Source organism: Uranotaenia lowii, chromosome 2 (genome assembly GCF_029784155.1).
Source record: "Uranotaenia lowii strain MFRU-FL chromosome 2, ASM2978415v1, whole genome shotgun sequence".
Taxonomy (NCBI): Eukaryota; Metazoa; Arthropoda; class Insecta; order Diptera; family Culicidae; genus Uranotaenia; species Uranotaenia lowii.
The window spans coordinates 435,671,818-435,686,858 of record NC_073692.1 but is presented as its reverse complement, the minus strand read 5'-3'; the positions used below and the strand labels follow the sequence as shown (position 1 = coordinate 435,686,858).

At 35.8% G+C, this 15,041-nt stretch overlaps 1 protein-coding gene across 1 annotated transcript in view; it reads left to right on the top strand.

Moving 5' to 3' along the window:
- Nucleotides 1-15,041, top strand: part of LOC129743919 (TATA-box-binding protein-like) — a 48,771-nt gene that overhangs the window by 19,752 nt on the left and 13,978 nt on the right. The window contains exons 2-3 of the mRNA XM_055736161.1: nt 3,588-5,166; nt 5,237-5,489. Coding sequence (XP_055592136.1) covers nt 4,108-5,166; nt 5,237-5,489 — 1,312 coding nt within the window. The 5' untranslated portion in view covers nt 3,588-4,107. The remainder of the gene's footprint in view (nt 1-3,587; nt 5,167-5,236; nt 5,490-15,041) is intronic.

The window sequence follows — 15,041 nt, the reverse complement described above, 5'->3', positions numbered from 1 at the left end:
GAGGCTTTAGAACTGATATTCAAATGGAAGCTAAATTTCTATGAGAAATTTTTAGTATACCCTTGAAGTGTTAAAAACAATATTCCCTCCTGTCAAATTACACGGTGGCTCACCGAAATTCATCTTCAAAATGATTCAATATGTTGGAAAGATCCAAAGGGGTATTTCGAATGTTGAAACTGAAGCGGATATTAAAAATTCTTAAAAGTCTTTATAAATGCAGGTCATTTGCTGTGAACAGCATTCGTAAAAAGTGGAGTAAAAACATAAATTTATACTGCAGGAACACTGCAGATCTATCAATAGAACTTGATAAAACAAACAAACAGAAAGACGTATTAAATCCATTTTAAAGCCATTACTCCGACGCATATACTTTCAAAGAGAAAATAAAAAACGCTGAGAATTTATTTAGTGATGCAACTGATATTTTTTTAAATATTCGTATTTTTTGCTTTAATAAATTTATTAGAAAAAAAGAAGTTTGCACTGAATAAAATCGATAATTTTCATACCATGACAAGTGCTGTTTGGGAAAACTTCAAGCTGTAATGTCTCATGTCTACGAGTTTGGCAAATGGTGAAACATTTTTGAACATATTTTTTGCGCAAAAAGGATAGATATTCAAGCTGCTTCCAAGGGTGAGGATGGTAAAAAAAAGCTGTTTGAAAATAATTATTAAAAATCCTTTTCATCGTTTTTTTTCAAATTTCTACAGCTTATTTTTTCAACTCCAAAAAATACACCATCTTAAGCTAATCAGGAGCTGGAAGTGCTCATAATACAGAATATTTGGAATATACTCAAAAAACTGTCCCGATTCACGCTATTGATCGGTTTTCCAACATCTATCTCCATAAAGTACAATGCGAATCTTTTTTTTCAATTATAAAATTATGTAAACTCGAGCCGGGTAAATTCGCCTACCTTCTTCAAGCAGTGGGAGACAAAATTGGAAAAGATGGGGGAGATCCCATGTAAGTTTTAGATAAAGAACTTTTCAAAGAAGGGACCATATTTTATTTGAGGGTTTTTTTGCGTACGGATGTTTGGCATAACTCAAAAATTGATGTGACACATATTTTTTCATTAAAGTTCGTAACTTCTCACTTTGGGAAAAATGGTGGAAACTCCATAAATTTTGACATTATTAAAGTCATTAAATAAATTTTTCAAAACAGAGTACAAATTTCAAATCTTGAAAAATAAATTTAGAGATCAAGTTTCAGTAAATAATATACCATCATGTCACCATCTACCGCCCAGTTAAGCGGTTTTTCAACTTCAAACATGTGTAATAAAAAAACGACGGCAGATTTTTATTCGCTTTCTTTTCCAATACATCTCAAAACTGCTCTACTTTCAATTAAAAATTTAGTGGAATGCGAAAAATGTGCGCTTTTCAAAATAATTAACTAAATTTTGAGGTGTTCAACTGGCCCTATTACCGCCCACTCGACTTTTTTGGGTATCAATAAGGTTTTCTTAAGGAAAAACTATCTAACAACACGGAAACTGTTTTTTTTTTAGTATTTTCCATGTAACGAGCTGTCAAAAGCATTTTGAGGAACTTGAGAGAATACATTTTGTGAAATTTTTCCCGCAAATTTTTGACAAATTGTAACAAAGTGCGTTGACTGACAAAATGATGATTCCAGGCAAACAGCCTCAAGTAACCGGTTACTTTCAGCGATAAAACATCATTTTCTAACATAATCGAACTAAATTCTTCTTATAATTTACACATTTGACACAATACATGCGTTAAAAACAAAGAAATTGTGCGTGACCGGTCATTAGGAACCCACACTTTTTTTTAAACACCAATTACCGCCCATCACTAAACGCTTCAAAAAATAATAACTATTGAAAAAATCGGAAATTTTTCGATGCAAATCTATTCTACGAAAATAAAACTATCGTTTCAAGTCGATTTTAGGTCATATAGGTACTATCTTGAAAACAAAAACCCTTTTTGCCCTAGGAGTACAGTAATGCTTAGTTCGCTAACAGGCGTCGAATTCAACAATTTGACCGGAAACCAAAAACTAAACATTTAATTTCTGGCTATAGTTGGCATAATTAAGTGATGTTTTTTCAGTGAAATGATCGAACAATGATGCCGACACAGAACACAGGTCTTATTTTGGAGAAAACATCCCAGTTTTTTCAAAATACTAACAAAAGGGTGATTTTGGGCGGTAAATGGTGTCTGGGCGGTAGATGGTGACATGATGGTATACCATCTTTGAATTTGCAATTCGGATCTCCAGCTGCAGCTCTTATTTCAAAGTTGTTGGTTCTAAACTATGATGACGTTTGACTTAAAAAAATGCTTACAAAAATCTAAATTTGAATAAATTTTTACAAATTACATTTATTTTTGGAAGGTGTAGCAAAGCACACCGGGTCAGCTAGTTGAATAATAAAAAAAGGGCCGTTCCGATACCACTTGGACAGAAAAATGAGATTTTTGATCCCCTCCTCCCCCTCCGTGGACAAGCGTGGACATTTGGTTAATCTCTATCTCCCTCCCCGGATGTCCACGTGGACACATTTAAAAAAGTTTTTATTTTAAAAACCTATAATTTGACAGTTAGAAAACACCACTTTTTGCCTTTTTTGTTATAGAAATGGCTGATTTTGTAAAACCGAATAAGAATTTCCTGTTATGAAAAAAATTTAAAAAATTTTAATTTCTTAATTATCATTTTTATCAATTGCTTTCAAGTAGCTATTTATTGTTTAAACTTAAAGTGGAAAGGTATGCCATTTTAAGATTTTGATTTAAACATCTTAATATTTATTCACCTTTAGAAAATATTTTGAAAGTAAGTATGTCCACGTGGACATGACCCAAACGCCTACCCCTCTCTCCGTGGACAAGCGTGGACATTTCCATAACCCCTCCCCCCCCCCCCCCCCCATCCCCCTATGTTGTCCACGGGGTATGGGAACGGCCCCTTACCTGATTGGTAACATAAGAAAGTTTAAGGTCGCTCTGTTTTAAAATACATCGATTTTACTGCTGAATTTGACTTATTTTTACTTTTGTTGTTGACAATTCGGTAGATGAATTTTCTTCGTAAAAATACACCGGAAGGATTCGCCTGGCGCACGAGTGCTTGCAATAATGCCAGCTCTGACGAACATTAAATTATATATCTCTTACGCAAAACCTGATCACCAGGTGCGATCTTGCCTTACTGCACAGCCCTGTCTGTCGGGCGTTCGCCCTTTGTCTGATGGTACCTTTATTGTATAAGCAAGACCATCTCAAACGCTCATTTCATTATTTCATATGTGGCTTTATTTATTTTAATGATTTAAAAAAAAAAAATGTTGAAAAAAGATTAAACAGATTTTACTGCATTAAATAAGCGTTTCCGAAATTTTTAATTATTTTCATGTGTTTACTCACAGTTTTCTAGTGCAATTAGTTCGGTTTGAGCTTTAAACTATATTTGGTATTCAAATACCTAATCCTTTTCAATTATTTTTTTTAGGTTTTTTTAGTGACACTACATACAAAAATCACATGTTAGAATTTTTGTTCTAATTTCAAATGTTTTTATTTCCCTTTCAGAACTCATCAATCTGTATCAACCCATCAGTATATCGATCGTAGATTGGATCAACGACCACTAAATCCAAACTGAATAATTCGGATTCACACCTATTGCTATAGGTAGTCACTTGTTGCAATACCAGCGTGATTAGAATCCAAATCGCGGCTTGTGGTTGTGTTATGGTCAGCGTTGAGGGAATTCGTTCATTGAAACGCGTGCATTATTTAATCTCGCAGAAAAGGAAGAGTAAAACCAGCTTGAGCAACTGGTTATCTGGGTAAGAAGAGGGAAATAATAATACACCTATAGACGAAAATCGGGGGTTCTTACGGTCTTTGTGTTCTAAGTTTCCATTCAAACAACAATTAATTTGAAAGGAAAAAGGAGAAAACGGAAAAAGTGGTTTATCGAGAAGAAAATCTTCCCCCAGCTACAGTGCAATATTGTAAGGGGATAGTGCCGGTTGTGAGAAAACAGTGAAATTTGTGTTGCGGGAATATTCGGCAGATCTGCCGCTCGTAGGAGCACCACATTTTTATGTATTGCGGTAATCAGAGTAGTATGGCTACTCTGTTACAGCAAAAAAGTTTTATGAAAAATTTGACCAATGGAACCAATAGTGTGGTAGTCGTAAACAGCACCGATGACAACCAGCCAGGAACGAGTGCGATGGCTGCAGCAGGTACTACGATGGCCTCCATTTCCGGCACTGCTTCGCGGATGCTGTTGCCACATGAAACTATGGGCCTACCTCCGTTGATCCATCAGCAGCCTCTCATTCATCAACAAACGAATGTCAACAGTTCATTCGCCACCACACCTGCCTCCAGTTCCAATAGTGTTAATAGTTTCAATAGCCAGTTTATTAGTCATCTTCAGAGCAATCATAGCTTATCATCTCCGCAACTATTTGGCAGTACCAGTAGTAGTCAACATAACATCATGTCCACCGTGAATCCCACCACTTCCTTCCAAAGTCAGTTTAGCAATGCATATATAGATGTCAATGCAATATTTCGTACCGCATCACCCGATTCCACCTCGAGTACTACGTCAATGCAATCCTTCGTGTCACCTCATCAGTTGCCACACATGACAACAAACAGCGGTAGTAGTTTAGGTTATATCAATGGAACCTCACAGTCGTTGATGGCACAAAAAGGACCAAACCAAAACCTAACACAACAGCAGCAGCATCAGCATCAACAACAACATTTACAACAGACTGCATCCGAGAGCGAGACTGCCAGCGCGATTGCGTCCAACGCATCCTCCGCCATCACCAGTGCGAGTGATGATCAATTTCTCACTGCCACGGAAACGTCCTCGAAGACAATAACAAACGATAAGGATCAAGAGCAGCATGAACAAGAACAGGAACCGGAACCAGAGATTGATATTGTTATCAACAACGTGGTGTGTTCGTTCAGTGTTCATTGTCACCTTAATTTGCGTGGTATCGCCCTCAACGGGTTTAATGTAGAATACCGCCGGGAAAATGGTATGGTCACGATGAAGCTTCGCCGTCCGTACACGACGGCTTCGATTTGGTCTTCGGGGAAAATTACTTGCACCGGCGCCACATCCGAGGATCAGGTACATATTCTAAGCCAAACTGTACACAGTTCCACAGTGCAACTCACTGTTCCATCATTTTACATTTTAGGCAAAGGTTGCGGCTAGACGTTACTCGCGTTGCCTTCAAAAGTTAGGATTTAATGTTAGGTTTAAGAATTTCCGCATTGTAAACGTACTAGGGACATGCAGTATGCCTTGGAATATCCAGATTATCAATTTCTCCGAGACGTATAAGAAAGATGCCAGCTATGAGCCGGAGTTGCATCCTGGTGTCACCTATAAGCTGCACAGTCCCAAGGCAACCTTGAAGATATTTTCCACCGGTAGCATCACAGTAACTGGTAAGTTTGTCAATTGTAATTCATATTAACTTTGATGCAATATTTTTTTAATTATTATTAGAGATGTACCGAATATTCGGTCGGCCGAATATTCGGTCGGCCGAATATCGCCCAAAAACCGTTAGGCCGAATATTCGACTCACCGAATAGTCGAGCTAAGTATTCGGCCGATTAGGCCGAATATTTATTTTTCAAATTTATACAATAACATTATTGTCAAATTTTTCAAATAATTATTTTAGGATAATTTATAAAATATCCAGAAGTAATATTGAAAATGCTACATAATCATCAAAAACTTATGGTTTGAGTTAAGCATTTAAGGTGCATTCGTGTTTCTTTCACTGCAGATCGTGAATGCTGACAAGTGTCGCTTCATACTCCGATTATCGTTTATTCCAGATTTTCTTAAAATATCTAGAGTTTCCCTTAAATCCAATGAAGTATTCGAGACAAGTCAAATCTGGCCGGGATGCCCAGTTATTGTTCAAAACTTTCCGGATTTGGCCCAGCTTGATTGAAATTATTTGCTAAATCAAATAAAAAACTCAAAGTTCTCTTAGAAAGTTTCAAGATTTTGTCTTCAAAAATCGTTTAATCCTTAGATATGATTATAATACTGTTGCTGTGATTCAATGAAAATTTTAAATTTCAAGTTATTATCTTTCACTATTTTTTTGTATGTACTCGGCCTAGATTTGGCTCAAATTTGTTTTTTTACAAATTTTTACAAAAACTGTCTTGAATTGCCCGACCATGTGGTTAAAAGTATGGTATGGTTAAGGTTAAAGATCATTGTTCTTTTTAACAACTATTTTGAAGATATCTTGCTCAAATTCAACTTTCATCTAATTCTATATTGAATAAACAATTTCAAATTGCTTGACACCTGTTTTGACACGTTTTGTCCCAGATATCACAGGAACTCATTATCTTTGGAGATAAACGCCTTAGAAGCGACAAGTAATCTCACGCTCTTTCAGTTACTTTATCTATTGTTGAGATTTTTTTAAATTAGAGAGACCTCTACTTGAAAAAGATCTTGTAATACATCATCTGGTTGAAAAATATCGACTCGAAAACATTAGGGGCAGATGGAAGAAATATTAGGAAATTCAAATTATCGCTTTTGTATTTTTATTAAAAACCCAACAAAATATTCGACCGAATATTCGGCCGAATATTATTTTGGCCGAATAGTGGAAAAGGTCAATATTCGGTATTCGGCTGTTCGCCGAATACCACTATTCGGTACATCTCTAATTATTATAGAGACTTTGAGTAGGCTCATTCATTCGTCTCTGTGATCTTTGAAGCAAAAGATTGTCTGAAAATAGTTTTACCCACATTTTGCAACTCCTAATTGGAAATTCATTTTGAAACGATTAGGTTACGAAAAATAACCCAATATGCCAATCATTTCATATTGATTTAGCTCTGTAGCAGTTCTATTTGCTTGTCCTAATAGCTCGGTTTAGTGCTCTTCTGGGTATCATCTTTCTGGGCATGGTCATGTCGTACATCCGAGGAAAGGTCAGTTCTCGAATCGGTAGAAAAGAGAATAGGCACTGGCCTATATGTATATCGTCGGGTGACTCGACTATAGTCACTCGCGGCGTAGAACAAGAGCCCAGGACTCGAAAGGACAAGGATAGGTCAGATCTCCAGTTGCCAGAGGAGAGATCAGATTTCGATTTGTCAATAGGAGCGGTCTGTGTGTGAACCTCTAGTTATTACGAGTAGAGGTCGGTTCACATCGTCAGAGAAGAGATTAGGCGTCGAAACGTAATAGGGGAGGTTTTGTTGAAAAATAATTAGTATGGCAGATGCTCTGTCTTGTATTCCAACTTACCTACCTACCTACCAAAAAGGTCGGGCGCCGATTGTCCGTCGCATAAAGCTGAGAACCACTGTTGGCAATCCGGAACCAGCGTCTTCACTTGCTGCCAGCCAGATTTGCATCATCTGTGTAGATTCCAGCGGCTAGACTACGCTGCCACGAGCCTCTGGGCCTGCATTTTCTTAGATGCCCATCTGGATTCCATACAAGCGCCTATCTACAAATCTCGTTTTATCCTTCGCAGCGTGTGCCCAAACCATTTCCACTTACGTTCCCGAATCTCGATTTTTAACGCCTTTTGATGACACTGGCGATGTAGTTCCACATTTGAGATCCAGTTGCCAGGCCACCAAGCACGAAATATATTCCGCATGGAGCGATTCACAACACAACGAACGATGTTGTCCAGCTATCACGAAATCGAAAGGATACTCTGTGTTGATTTTCATCGACTTGGTCATTCCGACATTGAAATTGAGACTGAGAAAATCAGCAACCATGTCAACTATGATGCTTGAAAAATGTCTGCTCTGATCTCATCCATTACGATGAGAAAAAGTAGCGGCAATAATATACCTACATCCTTGTCTCACTCCAGCAGTCACCGCGATTGGATCGTTGTGCAGGACCATGCACGGAAATGTGCTTCGACGAAATGGACTAGTTTCTCTGGGACTCCTCTTCGTCTATATGCAGCCCAAATGTTTTCATGATGGTTCAGACGGTCGAATGCTTTTTCGAAATCAACGAACACCAGCAGAAGAGAGTCATGGAATTCGATGATTTGCATTTCAGCAGCGATGCAATCGATCCCAGGCGCTTTGTTGGATTGCATGTCTTTGATTGCCGCTTCTATATAAGCCAGCGAGGGCGCTTCCCAGTTGAGGCCATCAATGCGACTTACTGTTGACGCTTTCAGCTGTGGGTTCTGTTGGTCATCGCTATTCGTGACTCGAAAGAGCTGTTCGAAGTGCTCAGTCCGTCGTTTGAGCTGATCTGTTCGATCGGTCAATAACTGGCCTGCTCGGTCTTTCAGCGTCATTCTAGCAATAATCTTTGCACCTCTAAGGCGACGAGATATGCCATTTAGTATTCGGATATCTCCAATGGCGGCGACTCTCTCTCCCTCTTTGGCTGGGGAGTTTGCCAGGCTCTGTTGTCTCGTCTACAAGCTCGTTTAACTGCTTTTTCCTGCTCCGCATATCGTAAGCGGGCGGCTGCGTTGGCTGACCCGGTACATAGGTTCTATATGGTTCTGACGATATCGAAAATCGCCTGATTAAATCCTTGCGTTCCAAAGCACGACGAACCTCGTTCCCCTAGTTTGTTACTCTGGGTCCATGGGTGCAATTAGATGACTCATGATCAGAGCTTAAAAATATCGACAGCCTTGCGTGAATGTGGAATGTTTTCTCCATTCAGAGTTCCGTTTGCGTTTCTCACTCAAAAAACTCTCTCTGACTGACAGCGTTTACAATTTTCTTTCGCTCATCTTTCCATTTAATTTTGCCAACGGTCACATCCTTTTTGAGCACATGACTGAGAGCTTCGCTGTAAACTCAGTCATTCTGATTTTGTCATTGAGTCATGATACTATCAACTACTGTGTTAATTTTCCTGATCGTCTGTAGAAAAAGATTTTGTTGATTTTTGCAATCACGAATTCGTCCCGAGAATCTACCACTATCTTTTGGATGGTAAAACCAGGGCTGGTAGCGAGTCACTTTTTAGTGACTTGGTCACTTTTTTTGGGTCAGTCACTAAAAAGTCACTTTTTTCATCATTTGGTCACTAAAGTCACTATTTTCCGAAAAATGGTCACTTTTATTACCAAAAGTCACTTTTTTCACCGATAATAAACCAATGAAAGAGTGATTTGAATTGCGCGTGTTAATATTGACGGTAGTAACGGTAAATTACTTGATCAGTCAGTCAGAAATTTTTTTCGCCTCCGGCGGAATTTCGACATGAATCACCCTTGGCTTGAGACATTTCGATCTACGACATTATTTGACGTTCGTGAATTGAAACTAACTTTGATTGTAGATTCTAGTTTTTAGTTCAATCAACCTTTTGTATTGGAATTCAAAACTTGATATACGAAAACCCTATCTCGTCTTTAGTTAGAATGGGTTTTTATTAAGAAGTGTAACTAAGATTGAGATTGAAACGAACATTTTTTTTATGAAAAAAATCTTTTATGTCATAACAAATGTTATGATGATATGAAATATTCTTTAAAAAACAATTTCAGACTCAATTTTATTTCGTGTTTTTTGTTCTTCTAAATACTTAAAAAAAGAGTTGTAAAAATTTACACAAGGCCACAAAAATTACATTTTTTTTAGGTGCAATGAATTTAAACGGTAGTTTCAACTAATTTGGGTTCCCCTAATCTAAATATGAATGCAATATTTCTATCAGCTTTTATATTTATTATTATTTATTTCGTCTTTGGTTTAATTACCGTACAGACTGATGACTTAAAAACTAGGAAATTCTGCTTAAGTCTATTTTAAAACGACGTTTGCACATATTAAAATTAAACAAATTATACACTAAATTAAAAAGTTCACAACACTTGTCAATAGGGTGGTTTTGGCCAAAGGCAGTACGGTGGTGAGGAATTGAAAGAAACTGACGTTGTCGAAGTGTTCTCGTTGGTACATAAATGTTAACACGTTGTAGAATGTAAGCACAGTCAATACGGTTGGTCAATGTGTCGAATATAAAACCTTGCTGCAGTTCGACGCGCCGCTTTTCGAGTGAGGTTAGACATATCAGAGCACACCTTTCCTCGTACGGTGGGTTTGTTATTGAAATGAAAATAATTTAAAATCTTTAGAGAAGTTTCTGCACTTTCTTTTTACAAAAACTCAAATCAAAAACATATTATTTAGAAATAAAAATTTTATATGAATTAATGAGCTTTAAATAGAATCAAGTTTTTTTTTACACTTTCTGCTGTGATGTCAAAAATACTTGTAATGACATTTTTCCATAATCAGTTATCTATCAATTTAACTAGTAATAAACTCTTTATTAACAAAACTAAATGGCCGAATTTGACAAAATTTCTAGTTGAGGACACTATTTACCAAATCAATAATTGAAAAAATAAGCACCAAAATGGTTACGATGAAACATGTTTATTGAAAAAACTCTTCCTGAAATGTTTTTAAAAACTAATCTTTTTTATTTCCATACTGTTTTTTCAATTTTTTAAATAAATCTACCGAATTTTATTGTACAGGTTTTTTTTCAATTTTATAATCAACTTGCCGGATTTTTTTTAATCAAATTTTTAAATTTTTAAGACATATTTTAAACAATTGTTTCCTTGTTTTTAAATTCTAAATTTTCGTGTTCTTCAACCATAAGCCTTTAACTCCAAATTTTAAATAAAAAAAAAACATAATTTCAACCTTCTGTTCTTTCAGGACCCAATATTTTAATCAAAAGAGACTAAATACTCAGAGCTTGTAATTCAAAGCTTAAAAACCTGCGATTGAAACTTTAAAAACTTTTTATTAATATTTTTTATATGAAATCATATTTTTGGATCGATCATGATTTTGAAATTAATCTAAAAAGTTTGAAAAATTGTTCTAAGTAGCAACTTTCAAAATAAATTTTAATACGCAGTGTTAATAACAAAAGTTTTGAACTCATTATTTTTAATTGTTTATCAGTTTTTATCATTCACATAATTACTCATTTTCTAACATTTCTTTGTCAGTGTAGTTGAACATGGAGGATTTTACTTTATTAAAGGTTTTATGTCTGGCTTCTATAACTGGCACTTTTAAAATAATTATAAATATATTCTTCTTTTTATAAAATTAAATTAAAACATCAAACATTGAATAAATTCTGTTCAAAATTCATTTCTTATTCAGTAATCGGTAATTTACATTTTAAATCGTGATTAAATATTTTTTGTTCAAATTAAAAAATTACAGCGGAATTTCTCACTAAACTTCCAGTTAAAAATGAGGAAAAGAATTCCAAATTTAGATGAATAAAAATTAACAATTATTATCATTTTCCTAACATCTATTCATGCTAAGTTTTGTACAAGATTTGACATTTATTTTAGAATTCAGATATTTTTTTATTTTAAATTTGCTAAGAAATTCTTTTGAAACTAATTTATTTCCTACTGTCTTGACTTATCGAAAATTTGAAACATTCATTGTAATATGTTTCCAAAATTTTGTTTATCAGTCATTTTTTTTAAGTTTTTGTGTTGAACATGAGTGACAAATGGTGTAAGAAAACCCTTTCCTTTTCAATTGTTTATTTTTGGTATTGTTATTAATTTTATCTAAATTTGAATTTTGAAAACACCCCCGGAAGGGTTCATCGCACGAGCCTGACTGGTCACATTTTTTGTACTTCAAAGTTATTTTTTCGTTCTACATAGTCACTATTTGGTCACTTTTTTCGGTCCTTAAAGTCACTATTTGGTCACTTTTTTTCAAATTTTGGTCACTAAAGTCCCTACTATTTCATTGTCAAACCGCTACCAGCCCTGTAAAACGCACTGTTACGTTGACTGAATCTAAACCAGACTTTAGCCACTTAGTATTGGTTCTAGTTTAGCTAGATTACACTGTTACATTCAATTTTACTGGCCGGTCTTTGCCTTTTTTATGCTGGGCAGTTTCGTAGGCTTTACCATACTTGTTCTACATGCATTTTTATTAAATTCTGCATACTCGTTTAATTTTTGCTTATCTTAAGCTTCATCTGACTGCTACGCGACAGATCGGGCCTTTGCAGTTCCGGGGTTGATGATCAAAGTTCCCACAATTGTAGCAGCGTTGCATTTTTTTCAGTATTCCGGTAGCGGTTCTTAAGTGCCGCATTAACCTTTCGGAATGGAAAAGAGATCGGCGTATGCCAACATGGCCCACTGGTTCGGTGCTATGCTTTCCTGAGCTCCTCCGCAGTGGTGAACTCATCCAAGATCTGATGATTTCACTAAGAGCAGATAATTCAGGTTTCGAGAGTAGCTTCCAGAACAAGGCAGCATACTTTCTACCTTCTCTCGCCTCAAAGATGAAGGTCTGTCACCTGTTGAGGTTGTGGATTTAAGGATGTTTTGGCTTCACCTATAATTTTTGCGTTCATAATTCTTCTTTTAACCATACGCTAGCCTTTAACAACAAGAGAGTCGCGATCTTTCTTTGCGATTCTCCTGGATTGTGATTTCTTTGATGGTCCTTAAGAAGTAATACATTTGGCTTCCTCTAGATCCTCCTCTGCCACCTACTCCTTGGTGCATCAGGTGGTTCAGTGGACCAATCTGTGCCAGGGCTCCTACACGGCTCCTTGGCAACTTCTTTTGAATTTTTTTATCATTATTCTCAAGAGATCCGAGGTGGCCTCTATTCGTGAAAACTTCCGCCACAATTTACTGCTTTCTTCTTTGTCCAAGCTAATATCATTAACCCTGATCCGCTCTTGAGTGTCAATATGTCAATAGAAATATTTTAATGTCAGTAAAAAATGTTCCCAACATTTTCTACAGTTATATTCACTCGCTTCTTCGCAATTCAACATCTGGAATAAAAAATCGAAAATACTTCTCTTACTGAAACTAACATAAGTCGCATATGGTTTACTCAAAAAATATTGATTTAGAGTTTATGAAAGCTAAAGTTAAAAGCTATACGATGGAACATCGAAAATAATTTTCATCTCTTTTTTTTCAAATTTTGAAGAATTTTTGTTCGCCAAAAATTTTAAAAAGTAATCTAAAAACGTAGTTTTCATTTCACCTCTTTAAAACTGTTTTAGAGAAGAAAAAGTTGTTTTAAAAATACGGCTGCAAAATTCATGTTATTTCCAACATTTTGCAATCATTAGATACGTAGAGAATTGAATCTACTACAAAGTTGGTTATTTTGCGGTAATTTTTTGGAATTTGAAATATTATTCTTTTTTTGTAATCTTCCTTGAGTTTGAACTCAGTTTTCAATGAGTGTTCACTGTTTAGACCAATTAAAAGTAGGGGAGATAAGGGCATAACGAGTACCCAGGACATAATAAGCACTACTCTTTTCTACAAAAGTACATATTTTCTTAAATAAATTTTCATGAGGATTTGTTTCGTACTTCCTATAGCAATAATTTTTCACAAAAACAGGAATCTCCTTATCATCTTTTCAGAGATATAAAAAAAAACAGCTAGGTTCTCATGATGTACATATTGTTTCTCAATTTTTACCATCATAAAATTTTTGATTTTCAACTTTTATCAATTTTTAAACACGTTTTTACTTAAATTTGTTGACTCGGGGCATATAGAGCACGATGAGCATTTTCTGCCGTAGAATCTAGCAGCGAATTAAAACTGATTTATAGAGCCACAACTTGACTATTGGTAAGGTGTCGGAGAGGTAATCAAAAGACAACAGTTCAATTTCTGTTCGAGGTGTTTTTTTCACATTTACTATTCATGATCGATTTTTTTTTATTGTTAAATTATACGGCTAGTAGCATCATCCACCAAACAAAGCACCAGAAACATAATGTATGAGCGGGTGTGAATTGTTTGTATTCTACAAACAGACCTAGATTATTTTGATATTGCTTTGTTTGATGAATCTACGACTCACCTGACTTCATCGAGTTGAATTCGCTGCTAGATTCCCCGGCAGAAAAAGCTCGTCGTGCCTTGATTAATGGTGCTTATACTGCCCCAGGGGGGGTTCTCATTATGCCCCTACAGTGGCTGGTTTTCAGCTTTTGGCAATTTTTTTAAAAATGCAATTTTTAACGTTTTCATCTTGTTTTTCAAGTTTCAGCCCGTTAGGAAATAGGCTTTTCAAGGGTCTGAACACGAAACAATAATGTAACCTCCATATTATAGCTATTTTCTATGGATAAATAAGCGTTTTTCTTAAGGTGGCCATTATGCCCTTATCTCCCCTATATTCAATGAAAGGCAAATTTAATTGACATTCTTATGAAATAAATAAAATTCCGCTACACAGAAAAAAATATTTTCTGTAAAATTACAGTAGATGTCCTGTAACAAAAAGGAGCAGGACATTTACCGTAATTTTACAGATCGAGGACATGCAATTCACAGGCAAGTTTAAAATTACAGGCCTGTAATTACAGGCGACCTGTAATTGCAAGCAAACTGTAATTACAAGCGGCCTGTAATTTCAGCGACCAGTAAAATAATCTGCACGTAATTTTATTGTTTTTATTCATTATAATAGAATGAAATAGCATAATTGAATTAAACAAATTGTATTCGTATACACATTATTTATTAATTACAATAACAATACATCAAAGAATAATTTTCGAACCATGTTTTAATGGTTTTTTTACCTTAGCCGTGAAGGGCACAATCGACACAGATTGTTCGGTGCGTTTTCTGCGACACAATGTTGCTAAAATCCGGGGAAAACCCCCGGAGAATCAGCCGAAACGACCTCATCGTCGTCGTCGCCAATCGAATCATCTCCATCGGTGCCGCTACTGCAGAGCTGGTAGCGAGTCACTTTTTAGTGACTTGGTCACTTTTTTTGGGTCAGTCACTAAAAAGTCACTTTTTTCATCATTTGGTCACTAAAGTCACTATTTTCCGAAAAATGGTCACTTTTATCACCAAAAGTAACTTTTTCACCGAAAATATACCAATGAAAGAGTAATTTGAATTGCACGTGTTAATATTGACGGTAGTAACG